Here is a 23,854-nt window from a genome sequence, read left to right as displayed (position 1 = left end):
GGAACGATGCAAATAGTATTAAGAGTAGTTAAATTGTTTGAGTGAGGTGTGAGACCATCTAAACCAATTTATAGAAAAAGATGGGATGTAAAGTGGCCATAACGACGGTGTGAAAATACATAATATTGCCACCATAGCTTTCATGTATGAATTGGTAAAAAGTGCACCTATATCATTAGAGTATACCAAAAATATTAGGTGAAAAAATACACATATGTAAAAATGTGTGAACTATAGGTAGTCATATACTATGCATGAAACATGATTGACCAATTTTCTTGAAATATAAAACCATAACAAATGGTAAAAGAAAATCAATGAATATCATGATTACACGATAACGGCTATAAATGCCCAATTATATAATTTGGTTAGCTAGTAGTATCTGTGGAATATAGGTTTTTTATCTTGAATATAATGAAAAATTAGGAATAATATGAATGGGATCTACATCATTAGAAGAATGACCATGAAAAAATAATTTCAATTGAAAAGTAAAAACAAATAAAAATCGAAATTACAACACATACTCTTCAAAACTAAGATAATTGATCAGCTTGAAAATTATCCACACATAGTATTATTTATCAGACAAACTAAATTTTACATTTATAAATAATTACCTATATGAACATATAAAATAGGGACAAAAGAGTGTTTATACAGCATGGAAGCCAAGTAGTTTCGTATAAGAAAAAAATAATTTGAAGTATCTTGATAAAAAAAATTAATCCATACGTGTTATTCGTATAAGGAAAAATAAAATATGTTGTGATGATGATGTTTTTGAACATAGAATAATTATCCAAGAAAGAGCAAATTAGATTGAAGAGGACGGCATAAATTCTCAAGCTGTTGACACGTGAATCAATGAAACAAATATTCCTATATTGTAATTATATTCCTATAAATAACCTAGAACATTATGGGAGAATAGTATACATGAACGGACCAATTAGAATCATGATTTGTATTGTATGATTGATGACTTACGAGGAACACACATCACTATCATTGAGAACTTAGACAACGTGAAATTTCACTATAGCATGCTCTCTTTTATAAGTATAATAGAAGATATATGTACTCATGAATCCCACTTGCCACTGCTATACACATACACATTATATGGATATCCATGGTGTGGCAAAGACAGAGAGGAGCCATCAACCTTGCGCAGCTTGTAGGATGCTAAGCCGAAAATGTGACAAGAAATGCCTCCTTGTTTCCTATTTCCCAGCTGACAAAGTTCCCAATTTTTTTTGGAGAGCATAAAATTTTTGGTGCTAGCAATGTTATTAGATGATTCAAGTAGGTGCCATATACTAAATAAACATAAAAAAAATGTTTGCACCGGCTATGAAGTACTGGATTTGCTGCTAACATACAAGCGCTCTGATTGTCGTATTAGATCATTAGTGCTACCAATTGTGGAACTCCAAGCTCAGTAAGAAGCTACTGCAAAGAGACCAGCTCTGACTGCACAAACGCCAGGGCACGATATTCTGCTTCAGTCCTACTATGGCTCACTTTCGACTGCTTGTGACACTTTCATGAGATGAGGTTTGTCCCTAAGTATACATAATAGCCTGTTATAGAACGTCAATCATCGAGATCACTGGCCCAGTCTGCATCTGCAAACCCCAACAGTCTATAGTCATTACATCTGGAAAATAAAATTACATTACTTAACATTCCTTTCAGGTACTGCAAGATTCTTTTCAGTGCCTTCCAATGATTGTATGTTGGGTTATGCATGAATTGTGACATCCTATTCACAGGGAACGCAAGGTCAAGTCGTGTCATTGACAAATATTGAAGAGCTCCTTCTATAGAGCGATACTATTGTGGATCATGACACGGGTCGGAGTCATTTGCATAGAGCTTCAAGTTTTCCACCATTGGTGTAGGCATCTCGCTTGCATTTTTCATATTTGCTTTTCGAAGAATCTCCAAAGCATATTTCTTTTGTGACAAATGAACTTTGTCACCCTGCAAATGTGTGAATTCTATTCCAAGAAAGAAATTAAGTTTGCCAAGGTCTTTACGAGGAAATATTTTGTTTAATTGTTGTATTAAGGACTCAATTTTACTTGAATTATTTCCTGTTACCACTATGTTATCGATATATATAAGCATGTAAATTACTAATTTTGCAATTTTTCTTACAAACTAGGATACATCAGAGCGAGTACTTACAAACTCAAACCTTGTCGATGTGTCTCTTAATGTGAGATACCAGGTCCTAGGTGTCTGTTTTAAACAATTTAATGCTCTATTCAACTTGCAAACAAGGTTAGGATTCGAATCCTCATAACCTTGTAGTTGTGTCATAAAAACCTGCTCCATTAAAACTCCATTTAAGAACACGTCATTAAAATCAAATTGACGCAAGACCCGTCCTTGAGTGATAGCTAAAGTCAAAACGATCGTTGCTAAAGAGGGTCTTATTACATGTGAGTAAATTTTCTCATAGTCTATGCCTTCGGTTTGATGAAAACCTTTAGCAACTAGAAGAACTTTGTATCTTACTACCTCTCCTTTTGTATTTCTTTTGATAGCGAATACCCACTTGCTTCCAATTATGGTTGCATTGGGTGGTGGATTAACTAAAATCCATGTATTGCATTGGTTTAATGCCCTGAACTCAGCATTCATAACATCCTTCTAATGAGGAGTTTGGATTGCTTGTATGACTATTTTTGGTATTTGTTGAAATAGATTAATCTCATGATGTGCATAATTTGCTTTTGGTTTGTAAATACTAGATTTAGATTGTGTTACCATGTTGTGTGTGCTTGTGGTGGGTTGTTGATGTTGAATTGAGTGGGAATCAAGTCTTTGATCAATAGCCCCCTGAGAAGTACTACATGAGGCACTGTCTGGTGATGTGTGCTCATGATTTATTTATTGAGTTGATCCACTTCCACCTAAAGTCTCTTCAATTGGTAGAGAATTAGTTGTTACATCATGTGGTGAACTTTGATTTTGTGAAGTAGACATAAATTGATGTGTGGGAATGGAAGACACACTGTAATAAGAATCTATAGAATTCATAGATGCAGAATCAGTGTTAGTATTGTAGCTAGAGTGATTTAAAAATAGCTCATTGTATGGAAAGGTCAATTCATAAAAAATGACATGCCTTGACATATACACCTTTCCATTTTTATTCATGCACTTATATCCACAAAACTGAAAATCATAACCAAGGAAGAGACATTTTTCAAAATGGTCTTAGATAAGGAAGGCAAGAACACCCAAAGACCTTTAACAAACTATAATATGGTTTTTCTTTGATATAATTTTTCATATGGAGATGTGTAGTTAAGCACAATAGTAGGCAGCTAATTCATCAAGTAAACAACAGTTCCAAAAGCATCCTCCCGAAATTGCATAAGAAGGGAGAATGTTGCCAATAAAGATAAGCCAATCACAACAATACTTTGGTATCTCCTCTCAACACTACCCTGTTGTTGGTATGTATAGGGACAAGAAAGTCTATGCTGTATACCATGCTGAGATAAGAAGGTAATGAAAGCATTTGACACAAACTCTCTAACATTATCCGTTTGTAAGGCTTTAATTTTGTGGCCAGTAAGGGTTTTAATATAATTTCGAAAAGCTTGAAAGGAAATAAGTGCCTGCGAATTATTAGTTAGAAAATATATAAAAGTATACGTAGTTGAAGCATCTACAAAACTGATATAATATCTCATTCCATTTCTAGAGATGATTGGAGAAGGCCCCATATGTCAATGAAAATTAACTCAAAAGGATTTTTATACACAGTATGTGAAGAATTAAAGGGAAAAGCATGAATTTTAGAGATAGAGCAAATTTCATATATTCGATCTTGAGGCAATTTATTTGATATATCAATGTTACATTGTCTTAAGACCCGTAAAATATTATTGATAGATGTATGACCTAACCTTTTATGCCATAACTCTACATCACAATTTTTTATACCTAGCTATCAAAGCAGCAAGATGATTATTAGTGAAAGTAAAAGGAAATGGAGAATTACAATTATAAGAAAAATTACAATCAGAACTAGACTCACAAGAAGTACAATTTACAGTAGACTTATGAGCACTAGCAATCAACTGAGGTTCAGACAAAGGTATGAATGTAGGAACATAGATATCATCAAATCTATAGATTCCATTCTTAGTGTATCCCTGAAGAAGAGGGCCCTTGGTTACCTGATCACGAATAGTACATTAATAAGGCCAAAATTTAAAGAAAACTCTATCATCTTGAGCAAACTTTGAAACACTCAATAAATTTTATGTAATGGTAGGAACATGAAGTAAATTTGTGAGTTGAAAGCCAAGATTTCTATTTTTAGCAACCAAATAAGAAAAACTAGAGTGATGAATATCAATACCTGTACATGAATATCAATACCTACAAAGAGTTGTTCATGATCAAGATTGTTTGGTGAAAGGGAAAGAAGATTGTTTCGGTTTGCTGTGACATGATGGGATGCTCCGGAGTCTGCATACCATGAAGAATTAGCTATGGAGGATGTTCTAAACATGTAAGATCTGGGTTGATGAAAAGCAGCTGATAGAGGTGGTGGAGAAGTATTGGAATATGAGAATCGAGAAGGGGGTGCAGAAGAGACTGGAACAGGTTGGAATTGTTGGTCAAAACGATAATAACAACTCTAAGCTGCGTAGCCAATTCTACCACAGATTTGGCAATTTGTTCTTGGTGGTTGCCAAGAAGCACATCCTCCTCTTTGGAACCTGCCTCCACCACGACCCCTTCTTACACCATCTCCTTGATTTGTTGGTGGAAAGTATCATTGAGCATAATTTGCAACTGGAATCGAATGGTGGGATGGAGTTTTAAAACGTTCGAGCATGTCTTCATATGCGTGCAAAAAAGTTTCAGCTTCAGCGACTGAGAATGTTTCTAATCTGGACATTACTGCGGTTATGTATCCATTATAATCCTCAGGGAGACCATCAGTGATTGTTTGAATGTGATCATCATCATCAAGCTGGTAGCCAATTGCAGAAAGAGTATCTATGAGTTTTCTAATTTTGGATAGGTAATCAGTAATGGTGCCAATATTCTTGACACACTTATTCTGTGATTTGAGATTCTAAATGCGGGTCTTTGATGTGGTGGAGAAAAAATTAATGATAGTGGCCCAGGCATTATAGAATCTGTGACAATGGAGAATCTTGTTCTTGTAAGGGTTGGTCATTAAGGCCATCAGCCACGTAGTGAAAGATAGATCATCTTGCTTCCATGCTTTGAATGCTTCGGTTTCTTAAAGAAGATCAGTAGTTGAGGCTTCAATTGGTGAATCTATTTTAGAGGTTGAATCTGCTTTAGCTGCTAATGCAGGTTGAGGCTTTGGGACTAATTCAAATCGAGTAGGAGCATTTGGCCACTCAAGATGATTTTGCATAGAGAGACTCTAGATAGTAAGCTTCCATGTGTTGAAATTTGAATCTTCTAACTTCTCAGCAATAGGAAGTAAAGGTTGTTTAGTAGAAGATGAAGTTGAGAGAATGACGGCCATGATCAAGATCTTGATTTTTTGGCTCTAGATACCATAACACGTCTTGAATAAACTCAAAGAAAAGTAAAGAATTGAATATCAGTTACATTAGATGCAGAGAATCAATAATAATGTGTTTACAAGACCAAATACCTTTGCATTATATAGATGCAGAATCATGTACAATAATAATGTGTACTTAAAGTAACGATCTCAATAAACACTTCTTGATCTTGATTTTCTACCTATATCCTACTTCACTTATATCACTTACAATACTTATTATCGGTATTAGTTAACACTTTATTTTAAGGTAAATATATTTTTTTGTCTTCAAAGTTTATTAAAAATTTTAAAAGTATTCTTAAATTTTATTTTGTTTTAATTTTGTCTTTAAAGTTTTCGATTTGCATCAAATATACTCCAGCTAAATTTTCACAAAATTTAAGTTCAATCCAGGTAATAATATATGACAACTGTAGTTTGCTTATGTTAAAGATTGTTGTTGTCAAATTATATTATTGCTAAATTGGTCCTAAATTTTTTAAAAAATTAGTCTGTCAAAAATATATACGATACAATTCGAAAGTTTCTAGGACAAAATTAAAATAAAATAAAATTTATGAGTATTTTTAAAATTTTAAACAAACTTTAAAGACAAAAAAATATGTTTTACCCTTTTATTTTAATACTATTAGAATTTATAATTTAAAATATAGAATTTAGAATATAATTTTTAGTATTTCGAATTAAATAAAAAGAAATACTAGAGGGTCATAAGAATTTATTGATAAAAAAATAATTTTTTTATTGATCATGTAAAGTTTGCCTAAAAAAATTGATTTGCTGGTTAATAGCTAATATAAGACGATGATGCATGTTATTGTATGCATAGTTGTAAGAACTTGGGTCTTCTTTATGGTTAATAGCTAATATAAGACGATGATGCATGTTATTGTATGCATAGTTGTAAGAACTTGGGTCCTGCATGTTCTTCTTGCCACTAAGATATATTATTTTTTATTATTTTAAATACGAATTATTAATTATATAGTAAAAATGTACAATAATTTTTTAGATATTATTTTAATTTTATATTCACTTATATTTAAATTAATTATATTTTTTATTATTCATAATTATTAATATAAATGTCATTAAATTTGTATAAATAAAAATATCAAATATTTTTATTAATCACAATATAATTATTTTTTATGATTATATGATATTTATTAATATTAATTTTCAATAAATACATATAGTATATATCAATATAATAAATATAAACTAATTAGTTAGTTATTAAAATAAAAAATATTTACTTTAATATAAAAATAAAATTAAAAAATCTTTATTATGAAAAAATACTAAAATTTTATATATTTATTTAATAATAATCAAATTATAACTTGTTGATTATAATTTGTTAAAACGTTATTGTTTTTTAAAATATTAGTGAATATATATATATATATATATATATATAACTATTTTATATTTTTTATTTATGTAAGATTGGTTTTGTCAGTTCAACCAATAACTTATTGGTTGAACTAATAAATCAGTAAATCAATAATCTAACTGGTTCGATTATCAGTTCGGTTTTGACACGTATGATTGTATATTGTAGGTAGTTGATGTAAAATCCGGTTAATTAATATATAATTAACTCATAAATTAAAATTTATTCTAGAAAATTAGAACTGTAGTTTTTATGGTTTAATATGATAGAGCTAATTAAAACGAGAATTTCAACACTAATTTTAAAAAATTTAGCCCAAAATTAGGTCGAACGGGCTAAACCGATCGAACCGGACCAAAAACGGGCCCGTGGGCGCAACTAACCCACTTAACTTAGTGAGCTTCAACTCATTCTCTTTCCCTCGTTCAGCAAACACGCTGAAACCATACATGTAAGGGAAGAACACTCTTCCAAAAACATAAACCTTCACTTGATATTCAAATCCACATAACTTTTGATTCGGAGCTTCAATCGCCAAACCGTTTGCGGTCATGCGACCGGAGCATCGAGCTCTACAAAACCCAATACATTATAAGGTATAAAAACTACTTCTATATTTCAGTTTCCTCTTCTCTAAATTTCGAATTTAATGAATAATTATGTTGAGAATTGTTTAATTTCGGTGTTTAGATTCGAATTAGCTTGTGGATTTTGTTAGGTGTGGCTCACTTAAGCTGTGAGCAAGATAAGAACCCTAACCCTCTTATAAAATTATTGAGATTTTGAGTTTAGAGATTAATTATAGTGATATACGTGGTTTAAATTGAATGTTGTTGGTAAGAAAATCAATTGGAGGTCAAAACTTGTGATGTTGGAGCTTAATTGGGGTCTCAGAAGCTTGGAGTGGATTTTTGTGCTGAAAAATCTATTTGAGAGGTGTTGGAGTCTTGAAAGTTTGAGGAAAAAGTGAATTGGAAGTATTCCAGGTTTTATCGGAAAATTGGTCAAGGTATGGTTTTGGTTTCTCGTATCTAAAATATAATGTAATATGAAAACTTAAGCTAGTGATCCTAGGATAGGATTTGAATTGTTGATGTTGTTGATTGGGTGAGGTGGATTGTATTATTATGTATGTGGTTATTGATTATTGGAGGTTGTGAACTTGTGATAGAGACTTGTATGTATGATGTGTTTGACTTGTTTTATGTAAAATGGTTAGTAAAATTGAATTTGTTATTGGTACCATGTTGGGGACTAAGTTGATGTTGTAATTGGTATAAGTAATTAATGATGCATATTGTATAGTATTGAACTTGAATATTGGATGTATTTTGAATTGAATTGTTGATTTGAGATTGATGAAAGTGAAGAATTAGTAGGTTGTGGATTGAATGATAAAATTGAAAATATGTATTGGAAAATATGTAATGCTGAATTGATAAGGTTTGGGGTTGGTTTTAAAATGGTTTGGAATGGTTAAGTTTTGAAAATGGAGGGATTGTAAAGTTTTATGAAAACTATATTTTTGACCAACTTTGGCAGAATATAACTTGATCTTATGACCTTCGATTTGTATTAAATTTATTTAGAAAGAAAATTTAGTCCGAGATGTTTACGTCATTCGAAGAACGGAGGAAAATATTTTAAAACAAGAAAGTTATGTTCAATCAAAGTTTGGTATACAAAGTTGAAAATCTTGGACACAACAACTTTTTAAAGTTTCTGCTATACATGCATACGCGGACCCTCATCATACGCGGCCATTCATTTCTATTTGATGCACGCGCGTACGCGAGCAGGTGCTACATATGCATCTTGGGCCAAATGGGACACTCGCGTATGTGGGCACACGACGGCGTACACGGACGTTCGTCTCTGTCCAGTGTACTTGCGTACGTGGACGAGGGATGCATACGCATCTTGAGAAAAAATTCGTTCCCACGTACGCGTGATATGGCTTGCGTACGCGAAGCCCTGTTTTCTTCCAAATTTTGATTTTTGATTTATAAGGCATTCCTCGAGCTTTTAAAACCTTATTTTCTCTTGTTTAAAGCCTTGTAGATGGATTTTGGGTAATGAAGTATAGTGAGGGCTGTGAGGAAGGTAACTTGTGGATGAAGTAAGGTGTGAATTAGTGATAAATCATGATTGATGATTATTATATGAGTTTGCTGATGATGATGGTGGAAGTGCTGTTTATGTGATGAGCTGGATGGCTGTATATGATAATGAATTATCGTTGGTTGTGGATTATGCTATGAGTCGGATGAGTTTATTGATATTGAATTATGGCTGAGCATGAATAAGTATGATTATTGATTGATAATGTGATTATTGCACTTCCAAATATCTGAGATACGAGTTTTCCTGGGTGAAAGCAGTGACTAGCCTCCACGTGCTCCAGGTTGAGACTCGATACTCTGCTGATCCTATGTCGTAAGTGTGGCCGAACACTGTAAAAGTTTTGGACGAGTTCGCCCCCATGGATAAACACCAGTGTGGGTGTTATATGATTATGTTTGAGAATTACTCGAGTTGGGGATGCACGACAGAGGGGCAGTCTAATGGTTAGCTACCAGGACTTGTCGGGTTGGCTTTATAACCGACAGATGAGACTCATCAGCCAATAGGACAAGCATGCATCATATGCATCTATATGTTTGTTTGGTATGTTTTTGTTTGGAATGCCTAATTGATTGCATAACTACTTGCTACTTGTTTATCTGCTGTAAATGCCTGTATGTAATAAATGTGTTTGTAACAACTGTTTCCGGTGGCGGTTGCGAGGTTCGGAGGAGTTGGATTGGGGAGTATTAGATAGTCTGAAGACCTTAGCTAGTTGCCTGATTTATTTTATGGTTTAGTTATGTTATAAGATTTAATTATATGTCGGAAGTTCTAGTATTGCCTTCGGCTTTTCTGGAACATTATATGTTAGATATGTGAGCACTGTTACCATGTTGAGAACCTCCAGTTTTCACCCCATTCGGATTTTGTGATTTTCATATGCAAGACGTGAGGCACTTCACTGAGGCATGCATGCTGGAAGCTTCTGATAGCGAAGATCCTTGAGCTGTTGAGACTTTATTTTGGTTATATGTATTTATATAGATACTTATTATCTCCACTTATTATTTAAATGATGTATTAACTTCTTCTTAGAGGTTATTAAGGAGAAACAGGTTCTGTAAACTTTGTGTTTTGGGTTCTTTTATATATATATATATACTTATGTGCTCTGGCCGGTTTATCTTTGCGAGCCAAGTCATGAGCCTTGTTATTTTCATTTTGGAACTCTTTAGTATATATATCCTTGTTAGCTTACTCTTACATAGCATCGTGTATGTTGTTGCTTCGTGAATGTTGCACTTTTCGTTTTACCACTTTTGTTTTAACTTTTTTTCAAAGGTTCCTAGTTTTAAATCTTTTTCAGTTATATTATATTATATTATATATATATATAATTTTATTTTTTAGAAGTCGTAATACCTCACCACTTCTGTCTTATGACTTAAGCATAAAATTCTGTGTGATAAGGTGTTACAGTTGAAGAGACAGAGAGAGGATGTTGTAAAAGCGATGGCTTATATATGAGGCGAAGGCAAGGCTTAGAGATCTAGTTTATGGGAGTAGTGGAGCTATTTTTCAGTTGCAAAAGATGATTGAGGAATTGAAAGTAGAGCTAGAATCAATTAGAGCTTGGGTATTTGAGCTGCGACAACAGAAGGGGCACTACTTGTTGATGATGATGATTCATAACCATAATTACAACACTAACACTTTGTCATCGTCAGATCTCATGGCCTTTGATGACTCATCATCAGTTCATCTATAACTATTTGAATTTCTTGTACAAGAAGAAGATGATTGGATAAATTGAATACTAATAATATTCCGTTAGCTAGCTAAATCAATAAACTACATGCATGGTGCGTATATGCGAGCTGAGGATAACGTTTATTTATTACTCCGTACAGCACTTGTAATATGGGTAGTGCTAGGTAGCCAAAAAAATAATGTATAATATATATATAGTACAGAATAAATGCCAGTCTCATGATAAGCGAGTAGAGTACACTTGCTTATCAATAACATACTTATCACTCTACCTTCTTCTCCATGCCTGGAGTAATTAATTTGATTCGCAAAATTAATTTCAGTTTTTTCTCAATCAAATCCCTAAAAATCTCTCATCTACATTTATTTCAATTAAAATGCAATTTCTGTCTAATGGATTAACATCCGAAAAGACCGAGAAATTAACCCGAGTGAAAGATCAAGACTTTTCTCCCCATTTCATTCCATCCAAAATCCCACAATCGAGAAAAACGAAAAGACGCAGAGAGGAGAAACCCAACAGCTTCGTCATCGGAGCATCCCATAGCCTTGACTCCGACTCCTATAGGTATGTTATTTAGTTTCATGTTTCGATTAATTGGTATATTGGGGCTCCACTATCTGTTGTTGCATGTGGCTGGAGTCGATGTTAACAATGAAAGTTTTGGTCTTTATCTCACGTTGATGGGTTTGGGAAAAGGAAAAAGGGAAAAGCTTGAAAAAGATGATGTTTTGGGGGTGGAGATGAAGGGAAGGCATCAAGAAATGGGTTTTTTTTCCGTTTTCATAAGTAGCCATGATTTTTCTGGTGTGTTACGGTTCCCCTGATTTTTTATCTGTTCAACCGTGGTTTGAATTGCTATGTTGCGTGCTTGGTGTTGTGCTTTCTTTCAAGTATTTAATAATGTGATAAATATGAAGCAGCTATTTCGTTCAAGTTGCCTCCATACTTCGAAAGTCTCCACTGGCCTTGTCTCTGACTCCTATAGATATGTTATATTGTTTTATGTTTCGATTAATTGTGTTTCGATTAATTGGCATATTGGGGCTCCATTATCAGTTGTTGCATGCGGCTGGAGTCGATGTTAACGATGAAAATTTTGGTCTTTATCTCACGTTGATGGGTGTGAGAAAAGGAAAAAACTTGCAAAGATGGTATTTTCGGCTGGAGATGAAGGAAATTTTTCAAAAAAGGGCTTTTTTTTCATTTTGATAAGCATCCATGATTTTTCTGGAGTGTTACAGTTCCACTAATTTTTTATCTATTCAACCGTAGATTGAGTTGCTATTTTGCGTGCTCAATGTTGTGCTTTCTTTCAAGTTATTAACTATGTGACTAATATAAAGTAGCCATTTAGTTCAGGTTACCTCCATACTTTGAAGGTCTCCACTGAAAAAGCCGCAATTGTATCTTTAGATGATAAAGTTGAGGCGAAGGAGTAGAGCAAAAACGAAATCGCTTTCATTCTAGCTGCTCCAGGTACCTTTCATTTTTTTTCCTCTTTATCAATTCTACCATGAGACAGAAAAAAAATATGAACAAAAAGTATTTTTTTCATGTCAGTCATTTAGATTATGTATTTTTTAATAGTTGACTGATTATGGTAGTTAACTATAATGGGAGTACATTAGGAGTACTTAAGGTTAGTGGCAAATTATTTTTTTTTTTTTAGATTTCTGTTTTTATTCATGTAAAGAAAAAAAATCCTTCTAGATACGGATGCAATAGAGATGTCATACCTTGATATTTTTTTAGTGTGGATTGCTTTATCTTTTATAAAAAGGTTGAGTTGGAATTTTGCATGAAATTTTTTTAGTGTGAATTGCTTTATCTTTATTGGTGTCTGTTAAAAATTGAACATACATACATATATGACTATTTAAATAATGGTATATAGTTAAACAAATTAATTCACTGAATTTTGATTAGTTACTTTAGTGAAATGATTATGAGAATGATGGATACATAGTAAATAATCATGATTTTTGTATTGAACTAACCTAATTAGTGTGGTTATCACAATAATCACGGTAGAAATAGAAAATGGGATATGAGGGAGGATCATAATTTCATATGCAATCTCTTGATATCATACTTTTGTTCAAAGTTATTTGCAAACAAAGTTGTTAGTTCAGGTGGATATCGAATTTAAAATTTTATAGAAATTAACAGTAAAATCACAAAAAGTTGGACATGTGAATGGTATTTTTGAGGGGCCACTGTGATAGTATAATGATAGAGCAAGATATGTTTCAATTATAGATGTTATACTAATTAAAGTTGTTAGCGTATCTATGCTATTGATAAACATGTTGGTATGTTAATGATTAATTTAAGTGGGTTATTTGAGTATATATAGCAGTTGCTTGTGAACAGGTGTTCAAGAAACAAGTAGGCATGGCTCGTACCAGGAGCAAAAAAGAGACACATAAGAATAACATTCACAAAAGAGGACCGCAAAAAAAAAAAACTGGTGGACCAAAAAAGGTACGTTGAATGGTTAGCAGTGAATTAACTATAAACTCGGAATATTGTGTTTTAATAGTAAATGTTAAAACTGACATTCTCCTTCGTTGTCACTTTGTGCTGATTATGAATGTTTGTGTAGAAAATAATGGTATCTAAGTGCTTGCCATGTTGCGTGGCTTCAGTTATGAAGCAATTAGGTTCAGACGCAGGCAGAGAGAAAACAATGAAGGTGCAGAACATGGGATTTGGCTGGCTGCAAGATGTGCCTGAATGGGCTGTCAACCAAGATATGATGGTGGCATTAGCATCATCATATAGTCGGGATGAGAAGTCTTTGATCGTCAGAATAAGAAAAATTCCCATATCGGTTCAATCAATTGCGCGGTGTTTTGGACTACCGAACTATGGTAAGAACTCCCCAAATAAAATAGGGAGAAAAGGAAAAAAAAATATCCACAATAATCTTGTTGAGTATATATTTTCGGTAAAATTAGCCATTAAAGATTTGGACTGCATGGACTCATTTTGTGTTTGGTAGGGAATAGTTTTAAAATTCCAGAACACCAGTAGAGTACCGACTTGTTAACAGCTTCACAGGAAAGACACGAACAAATTTGAAAAGGGATGTTATCACATGCGCGATGCAGTCCGACGCCGATAGAATCAACTTCCGGAGACAGTTCATCATGTTGATAGCGAAGTGTTTGTTCTTTCCCTCGCCAAAGGCCACCATTTCAGACATACATATACGGGCTGCCATTGATGTATCGAACCCAAGGAAGATATATTGGGCGAGGTACATTTATGATTTTCTAATTGAGGGAGTTTTGAGGTTTCAGGATGTAGGGAAGAAGACAGTAGATGGATGTATGTATGTTCGCATTACTGGTGAGCCGTATATCTCTAACCTTTGATTTGTTGTTTGTTATTTTATAGTATACCTTGTTTATAGCAATTACTATAACTTTCAGATTATATATCTCCATGCTAATAAGAATGGAGATTTAGGAAGATATAATGGGAGAGAACCGTGGATCGTAGACTGGTCGCTTGCTGATCTGAAGAAGATGGATGGAGAGGAAAGTACATCTCACTTGTTGAGGCGTATGATAGATATATAATCTTTTAATAGTGATAACTGTGAAAGATATGTTAATCGTATAACTTCTTTTACGCTCTAACGAAAATAAAACTTATACTATGTCCACTGTAGGGGCTTCTAAATTTAATTGGGAATATGTCTAGGTTACCGAAAAAGCACAACCGTGTATCAAAGAGATGATGCATTAGGAAAAAGAAGAAATTCTAATAGAAAGACTCGTAAAGAAGCTCCCACGGTAGATGAAAATGAGACCAACGTACCGGCTCGTCATGCATCACCGGCTAAATTTGATGAACATCCTTCAAAAAAAAGGCAATTCAATAATTTTTCATTTTTGTTATAAAATTTTATTGATCTAACCTGCGTCTTTTTAATAGTATTATAGTATAAATATTTTTTAGATTTTGCATCTTTTTAACCGTATATAAAGTTTTACCATGTATAGAGTAATTAGTTATTTATCTAATTTTAAAAGCGTGATATTGATGCTGTAACTTGTAGATCTATCTTTAAAAAACTGTTGGAGTTACTTATCTTGAGCATGGCAATAGACCTTACACATGTAAATACATCTTTTTGTGTTTTAGCATTCATTTCATAACATAATAACTTTGAAAACTATGTGTCCTCTCCCTTATGTGCATAGCTAAATACCTTTTACTAAGCTGCTTTGGTTTTAATGTGCAACATGGATGACAGTTTGATGAGCATTATTCCAATTAAATAAATATCTAAGTAATGCCAATACTAGTTACTTTAAATAGTATTTCAAATAGCTAATTTTTATCTTATTAGTTTGGATGTTATGTATGCTTGACACCTGATGTTATCCCTGTGGCCTTATGGATGTTAACTGATTGGAATTACGGATGTTAATGTCCATTTTGTACTATACTTGGAACGAAGTAGCCTTGGGTAAAATTTCGAATTAAACTCATTTATATATTTGGGTGTACTAGATTTACTTGATCGGATTATATTTGTACTAGGTGACCTTTTTTATTATCACTTATAGTTGTTCATCTTTCAATTTATTTAAACAGAAATTGTAGCCAAGATTCACAAGACGGATGCATTGGGGGGGGGGGGATAAAGTGTGTATGAACAAGACATGTATGGAAACGCCCACAGGGGAGGAGACATTGGCCAACACGCCAATGGTAAATGCAACAGATGATAATGTTGATGAAGGGCCTTCCGAGGAAAGGTAAGTTACTGAATTTTCAGTTATAGTATGCAATTTTAAAGCTCTAACCTGCCTCATTTTAATAGTATACTAGTATAATTCTTTTTTATTTGGTCATCTGCATTGACATAATTAATCATTACATTTGTTTGTATATGAAATTTTACCATCTATAATGTAATTTTAATATACGTTACCTACATATAATATTGAGCTTAATTGATAAGGATGGAAACAATAGGGGTTGTAACTTGTAGATTTATCTAGAATAGGAGTTTGAATAGCTAATATTTATCATTTAAATTGGGATGTTATGCATACCTCACACCCGATGTTATCTGTGTGGCATTCTGGTTGCTAACTGGTTGGCACTGCAGATGTTACTATCCATTCTTTACTTTATTCTGTACGAAGAAGCTTTGGATAAACTTTCGAATTAACATCATTTACACATATAAGCGTACTAGATTTACTTGATCAGATCAGATTTGTATCAGGTATCTTTTGTTATTATCACCTATAGCAGCTCAACTTCTAATTTATTTAAACAGAAACTATAATCAAGAGTCCCAAAAAAGGTCCATTAGGGGGAATACTTTGAGTATGAGGAAGAGATGTGCTGAAATGCCCACAGGGGATAAGACAATGCTTGACACACCTGTTGGAAACGGAATAGATGATAATGTTGATGAAGGACCTTAAAAAAAAGGCAAGTTAGATGAATTTAACAATAATACAAATTATTGATAATTATAGTAGGTGCATGACTTTTTATCTCTGACTCTTTCCTGCTTTTGAGGTGGAATGTTTAATCAATAATAGATGTTACCCATATAATCTTATGCTGGTTACACAACTTTCTTTATTTTAGTTCGCGCTTAGTTAAGAGCACTTAATTGTTAAGAGCACTTAATTGTTAATGAATGTGCAAGGAATCGGGAGAACTTGCAATGGTAGTGTATGTTGCGCCAGAGGACCCAGCTCAAGCTGACTTTCCAATCCCATCATTCTCGCTTGGCATCACTCAGATGCAGATACCAGACTCAATGCCGGGATCTCCGGTAACAAATGAACGAAATGCGACTCCGGAACCTGAAGCACCAGAAAACATAAGAAAAACAAAACATGTAGTGGAGACACTAATGACATCTGGGGGTGCTGCAAGGCCTACAGGTAATGACATGAATAGGATATACAAGTGGGTGATAGATCGTTGGGGTGCAAAGAATAACACGCTCGCGTGGATTCGCAATAGTGATGATGTTTAGCTACAGCGAGCGGACCTTCAATCATTGGGATGGCGTAGAAGAGTAAGCGTTACGGTAAGAGCAAATAAAAAAACTGTAATCAATTGCTGAGTATGTGTTCTGCATTAAAGTGCTATGAAATACAATACATTTATTCTATTCAGGTGGTTGATTACTGTTGTGCCATGTTCAATGCTTTGAGCAACGCAAGGTTTGCACAGATTTTTACTGTATTCTGTCGAGACTAATGGTTAATGTAATCTGTCCTTACCCACTTAATATTAATTAATACCCATAGTTGCCTCGGTGAAGGATGCTCTAAATTATTTCGTTACGTGTTTAACTAATGAAAAATGGGTTTGCAGGCCCTAATATTGACTGATGATAATATTAAACGATGTGTCGGGACGAACATTGGTTTTGTCCCTATTCTTAGCAGCTTCATGGGCCGCGGGCAGCACTGGTTTGATGCGGGGAAGGCGAAACAAGTTAAATATGTAAGTAATTCACGTACTTACTTATCCACACACAAAATCTATTTTTCATTACAAGAATGCGAAGAAAATAACTATATGCTAACATGCTTTATTCAACAATGAAGTGGTTTGTTCCAGTGTGTCGAGATGATCACTGGTGGCTATATGTACTCCACCGGCAGACTGATAACCTATGGGTTTTAGACTCCATGCACAATGGCCCAAACTTCGAGCGCCGAGAGAAAATAGATAAATATGTAGTAAGTGAGAATAGATTTGATGATGCATATTTTTTTGGGTGTTAGGTGTTGCCTTGCATGTATTTTTTTTTATATTTTTCTCCCTAATTTTTTCTATCTGGCTTGTCGAAGGGCTTTCTTCTCCAAGAGTTAGCAGCAACTGTAGACCCGAATGTAGTGTTCACAGTTGAGGGCTATGAGTGTTGCTATGAAACAAGGCACCAAAAACAGCCAAATCGGCAAGTCTAGAGATGAAAACGAAGAAGGGTTAAAAAAATCAACCCACGCAAAAATTTTAATATATTGGCACGACTTTTTGTTATTTGTGTTGCATAGGTGGGACTGTGGCGTATATGTCATTAAATGGATGGAAATGTAGGATCCAAAGAGCTTGGTAGAGGATGAATTGAACATGCCTATTTGGATGACGGTTAGTGAAATCCAAAACATATGCTGATACTTATTTGCGTATTTAATAATTGATAAATAACTCTTTTTGGATGAATTCTACTTATGATGGTGGGATTTATATTTGCTTCTTTAAAGTATTTTATACCAAACACAAATACATCTGTTTTGTCACCACAGGCCCAGCTGCAACAAATTCGGAAATAAATTGTAACTGACATACTAATTTGCAAAGACAACATCGCTAGGAGTGAGTTTGAGGGTGTACTCAATGTACCATGTCGTCATGTGGAGGATAGGGGAAAGGAGAAAAATATTGAAGACCCTTGGACGAATCCAAGGACAAGATCACTGGTTCGAAGGGCAGAACGGGCTAAGAAAGCTAAACGGAACTATAAGACATAAATTGAGATTAGAGTTGGTCTGTGTGTGTTTTCTGTTAATTTGATTTCAGAATTTAATGGATGTTATCATGGAATACAGATGGATGTTATCGGATTTAAACTAAAAGCGGGTGCATCTTTTTTAAACGGTTACCTATACTAGACAGAAGGGTAAATATATCTACAAATAATTAATTAGGACTAGAGTTGCTGTCTGTATTTACGGTTAATATGGTTGCAGGATTTACTGGATTTTATCATGAAATACTTGCGAATGTTTTTTGGATTTGGACTGGAAAAAAAAACACAAGAATTCAATATCACAGTAAATAATTATGTATGAAAAGAATTGTTTTTAAATTCTTAGTTTATTTTTTTATATGTGTTTGGCTTGTTTTTGCTCAGATCGAGAACACGTTGATTGAAGTTTGAACTTTCTTTCGAATATCTACTCAAAATTTTTTAATTAAACTTTAAAATTATCCATACTTAACAGCCAGCTAAAAATATCTATGCCCAAGCAATAAACGCTCGATCGTAGTTGTTATTCTAATAAATTAGAGGATGTTATTGTGTACGGATACTTTTAAATAATAAAATAAAGACCTTATTGTGTACGGATACTTTTAAAATTCAATTTTAAACTTCATGTAATGCACCAAATTATTATTATAATGATCAAATTATCAACTGAATATTTATTATTTTAAATATTAGTAACAAATAATAATAGTAAAAAAGAGTAAAAGAATAAAAAAGTTGTATATTAGTTGGTCAAGTCTGTTATTATATTTTGTTTAATAATGGTATATAAAGTTGTAGTAAGGTAAAATAAAGTTGAGTATATTAAAATATATAAAATAAACCGAATAAACCACCAAATCATGATGGGCAAAGTACAAAGTAGTTGCTAAACTCTAATGCTTATGATATGTTGTGTTGTTAAACTTCGAATCCTCAAAAAATGCTTCCCGTGAAAAAAAATTTAAAAATAAAACAAAAGAAGAAACAATAAATAAATGGACATGACATTAATGCTATGAAAAATACACTAGGTACACATATACAATTGTTCGGTGTTATGGAATGAATTCAATAGTAATATGAAGGAACCAGAGTGCGTAGCCAAATTGTCTGTCATTTCTGAACAAGCCTATTACGTATCTTTGTAGGAAGATGCCACATTGGTAGGAGATGGTTGTGCATTACCATTAGGTCCCTTAACACACAAATCATATTGAAAAATAACATCATAACTTATCATCCATTCAACACACTTAAAATAAACAAATGACGGGAAAAAATGGTAGATCTCATATTTACCTTGTTCTTGTGTTTGCATGCCCTCTTTTTAATAGATTTTTCTAGATCTGCCCCAAGTCTGGTGGATGTTGGATGACCTCGCGTAGGAATACGACGTGGGCCCTGTAGCTCATCCCTGCTAACGGGACACTCATCACGCATATGTGAGTTAATCGCACTTGGTACATGTGCAGCTTGATGCTCAGATTTCTTGTGTTTTTTCAGCTTGTGCCGAGCACTGTGCATGGCATCACACAATATAGCAGCAACCTCTGGAGTAGCCACGAAATCCTGAGCAACGTTGTAAAAATCTAAACACAATTCCCTAAAAATGGTCATGCTTTCATCAGAACGGTCCATGTCAATGCTGCTCCTGATGTATGTGTGTCTTCGACTAACATTCTTACTCCATCAGGATAGAATGTATTGTGAGGACACTGCTGTTACACGAAAATGTAGAAGAACAGCAAGACTGTGGCAGCATAGAATACCATTCAATTGGAACCTAAAGCAATCACATTGAACTTTTGATGACTGCGAGCAATACATGACTTGGTATCTGCTATACACTAACATGTCAAACACCATCTTTTGTTGGTCAACTTCACAAACTATACTTGTGCCATGATGGTTGATAGAGGAGATGTCACAATCGACCTCTTTTATAAATTGATCCTGAACGTCTCGAAACATGGAGTTTGTATATTCTCTTTGGAACTGCTTCTCTATTGGTGAGCTGAAAACACAAGGGATAATCCCCCTTAAATCAGCAGCGTCACACTCAAGCTCCTTTTGCTCCTTGTCTATAACACAGTTTTGGTATTGACGAACAAATTGCAACAAAAAGCTCTTACTGTTTAAGTACTTATTGAAAACTAAATGCATGCTCTCACTACGCTGTGTGCTCCTCATGCCAGCCCAGAATTCGTTCTTGAAAAATACTGGCACCCACATGTGTCGGTCAGCAAACATATCTGCCAATGAATAGGGAAAACAAAAATGAAAAAAATAGCGTAAGTTAACCCATAAGTGCAACATCCATATTGAGTATAAAATAACATCTATAATGAAGCCACACAGAGGCAGCAATGGACCGGAATATTATACTACCATTTAGCCACCTAGAATTGTGGAGGTCATACTCTTCAATAAAATCGTGCCAATCTCTCTCAAATGAGTCCTTAGATTTGGATTCAAACACAATCCTCTTCATGCATGTGTTGAGCTGATCGAAACGACGGTAACCTACCAGCTTGTTTGGTATCTTGTTTAGGATATGCCATATGCACCATCTATGGCGTGTGTGTGGTAATGTGGTCTCTAATGCAGAATGCATCTGCAGGGATTGATCTGTTATAACACATATGGGGGCCTTACCCATGCACTTCAACCAAGTACGAAAAAGCCATTGGAATGTACGAATGTCCTCATTCCACAATAATGCGCACCCAAGAAGCGTAGACATCCCATGTTGGTTGACATCTACGAAAGACCCGAACGGCATGTCATATCTAAACAATGGAAATATAAAAACATGTAATGTAGGTAGAAACTCCAAATGCCTTAGCTGAAAAAAATCTAATTAAGTCGAACAAAAAAATAATAATTTGGTACCTATTAGTCTTGTAAGTAGTGTCAAACGTCACGATGTCACCAAAATATTTCCATGCAGCTCTACACCGAGAATCGGCCTAAAACACATTTCTAATGCTATGGTTTTCGTCCACATCTATTTCAAAGAAAAATTTCGGATTGAGCTCCTTCATCCGTGAGAATTGCTTAAGTAACTCTTTTGGATCCATCTCATCCCCGAAAATGCGTAAGTGACGACTAATGTAATTTCTAACATCCTTCTCCGTAAAGGTGAGGTTGGCAGAGACACTGGTGGCATTGGCTAGTGCCTGGTACATCTTACTCGGTCTAATGCCAGCTTGGTCATTTTGCTGTATCATGTCCTTCACATGCATACTTAGCTGACGGTTTGCTGAGAACATTCCAGATAGCTTCGAATTGAGCGGGTGTGAGTGGGACACCTCTACTCGAGAAATCTTCCACTTCCTTGTCATCTTATCTAATGCCAAATAGCAACGGATTTTGCAGTTTGTTGAGGCCACCGTTTTCCTTCTCTTGGGTGCCTTTACACAGGATGTGCGGTATCCATCTCTGTTACAATGCAAAGCCTGATTAACAACCACCCTCTGATCGTTTCTACTCTCCCAGCCGGTGGTTCTTATTTTGATGACAAATCCAGTCCTAGCCGCATATCGGTAATAATATGCACGCGCATCTTCTAATATTCCGAAGCACATTCCCTCCTCGGGATCTAGCTCCTCGTCACCACTGGCTTGGTTTATGACCTGGAAAAAAAAGAAAAAAAAACAAATGAAACTCTACCTAATAGTTAACTATACAAAAGTAGCAAATTTCACTTTCGAGTATAACAAATAAAACACACTACTGTAATTTTAGGTGCTAATTTCATTTTGGGTAGTGCTAAGTAGCCAAAAAATAATGTATAATATATATATAGTACAGAATAAATGCCAGTCTCATGATAAGCGAGTGGAGTACACTTGCTTATTAATAACATACTTATCACTCTACCCTCTTCTCCATGCCTGGTGTAATTAATTTGATTCCCAAAATTAATTTCAGTTTCCTCTCAATCAAATCCCTAAAAATCTCTCATCTACATTTATTTCAATTAAAATGCAATTTTCGTCTAATGGATTAACATCCAAAAAGATCGAGAAATTAACCCGAGTGAAAGATCAAGACTTTTCTCCCCATTTCATTCCATCCATAACCTCACAATCGAGAAAAACGAAAAGACGCAGAGAGGAGAAACCCAGCAGCTTCATCATCGGAGCATCCCATAGCCTTGTCTCCGACTCCTACAGGTATGTTATTTAGTTTCATGTTTCGATTAATTGGCATATTGGGGTCCATTATCTTTTGTTGCATGTGGCTGGAGTCGATGTTAACGATGAAAGTTTTGGTCTTTATCTCACGTTGATGGGTTTGGAAAAAGAAAAAAGAGAAAATCTTGAAAAATATGATGTTTTGGGGGGGTAGAGATGAAGAGAAGGCATCAAGAAATGGTTTTTTTCGTTTTTATAAATAGCCATGATTTTTCTGGTGTGTTACGGTTCCCCTGATTTGTTATCTGTTCAACCGTGGTTTGAATTGCTATGTTGCGTGCTTGGTGTTGTGCTTTCTTTCAACTAGTAAATAATGTGACAAATATGAAGCAGTCATTTCGTTCAAGTTGCCTCCATACTTCGAAAGTCTCCACTGGCCTTGTCTCCGACTCTTATAGGTATGTTATATAGTTTTATGTTTCGATTAATTGGCATATTGGGACTCTATTATCAGTTGTTGCATGCGGCTGGAGTCGATGTTAACGATGACAATTTTGGTCTTTATCTCACGTTGATGGGTGTGGGAAAAGGGAAAAACTAGCAAAGATTGCATTTTGGGCTGGAGATGAAGGAAATTTTTCAAAAAAGGGTTTTTTTTTCATTTTGATAAGCATCCATGATTTTTCTGGAGTGTTACGGTTCCACTATTTTTTTATCTATTCAACCGTAGATTGAGTTGTTATTTTGCGTGCTCAATGTTGTGCTTTCTTTCAAGTTATTAACTGTGTGACTAATATAAAGTAGCCATTTAGTTCAAGTTACCTCCATACTTTGAAGGTCTCCACTGAAAAAGCTGCAATTGTGTCTTTAGATGATAAAGTTGAGGCGAAGGAGTAGAGCAAAAATGAAATCGCTTTCATTCTAGCTGCTCTAGGTACCTTTCCTTTTTTTTTTCCTCTTTATCAATTCTACCATGAGACAGAAAAAAAATATAAATAAAGTATTTTTTCATGTCAGTCATTTAGATTATGTATTTTTTAATAATTGACTGATTGTGGTAGTTAACTATAGTGGGAGTACATTAGGAGTACTTAAGGTTAGTGGCAAATTATTTTTTTTAGATTTTTGTTTTTATTCATGTAAAGAAAAAAATCCTTCTAGATACTGATGCAATAGAGATGTCATGCCTTGATACTTTTTTAGTGTGGATTGCTTTATCTTTATAAAAGGCTGAGTTGGAATTTTGCATGGAATTTTTTTTTAGTGTGAATTGCTTTATCTTTATTGGTGTCTGTTAAAAATTAAACATACATACATATGTGACTATTTAAATAATGGTATATAGTTAAACAAA

At 34.3% G+C, this 23,854-nt stretch overlaps 1 protein-coding gene and 1 long non-coding RNA gene across 2 annotated transcripts; one reads left to right on the top strand and one right to left on the bottom strand.

Annotated features, from left to right (window-relative positions):
- The first annotated feature begins 7,408 nt into the window (after positions 1 to 7,408).
- On the top strand, positions 7,409 to 10,275 carry LOC140179712 (uncharacterized). The gene is made up of 2 exons (XR_011873522.1): positions 7,409 to 7,585; positions 10,003 to 10,275. It is a non-coding gene; the product is annotated as an uncharacterized lncRNA (long non-coding RNA).
- Positions 10,276 to 20,050: 9,775 nt separating this feature from the next.
- Positions 20,051 to 23,420, bottom strand: LOC140180056 (protein FAR1-RELATED SEQUENCE 5-like). The gene is made up of 6 exons (XM_072220447.1): positions 23,331 to 23,420; positions 22,447 to 22,533; positions 21,428 to 21,996; positions 21,254 to 21,313; positions 21,017 to 21,150; positions 20,051 to 20,613 (listed from the first exon to the last, which is right to left on the bottom strand). The coding sequence occupies exons 1-6, from the start codon at positions 23,418 to 23,420 to the stop codon at positions 20,051 to 20,053; spliced, it is 1,503 nt and encodes a 500-aa protein (XP_072076548.1).
- Between the last annotated feature and the right edge of the window lie 434 nt (positions 23,421 to 23,854).

Source organism: Arachis hypogaea, chromosome 16 (assembly GCF_003086295.3).
Source record: "Arachis hypogaea cultivar Tifrunner chromosome 16, arahy.Tifrunner.gnm2.J5K5, whole genome shotgun sequence".
In the NCBI taxonomy this organism is placed as follows: domain Eukaryota; kingdom Viridiplantae; phylum Streptophyta; class Magnoliopsida; order Fabales; family Fabaceae; genus Arachis; species Arachis hypogaea.
Note: the sequence above shows the minus strand (reverse complement) of the source record. Positions and strands in the feature narration are given on the sequence as shown.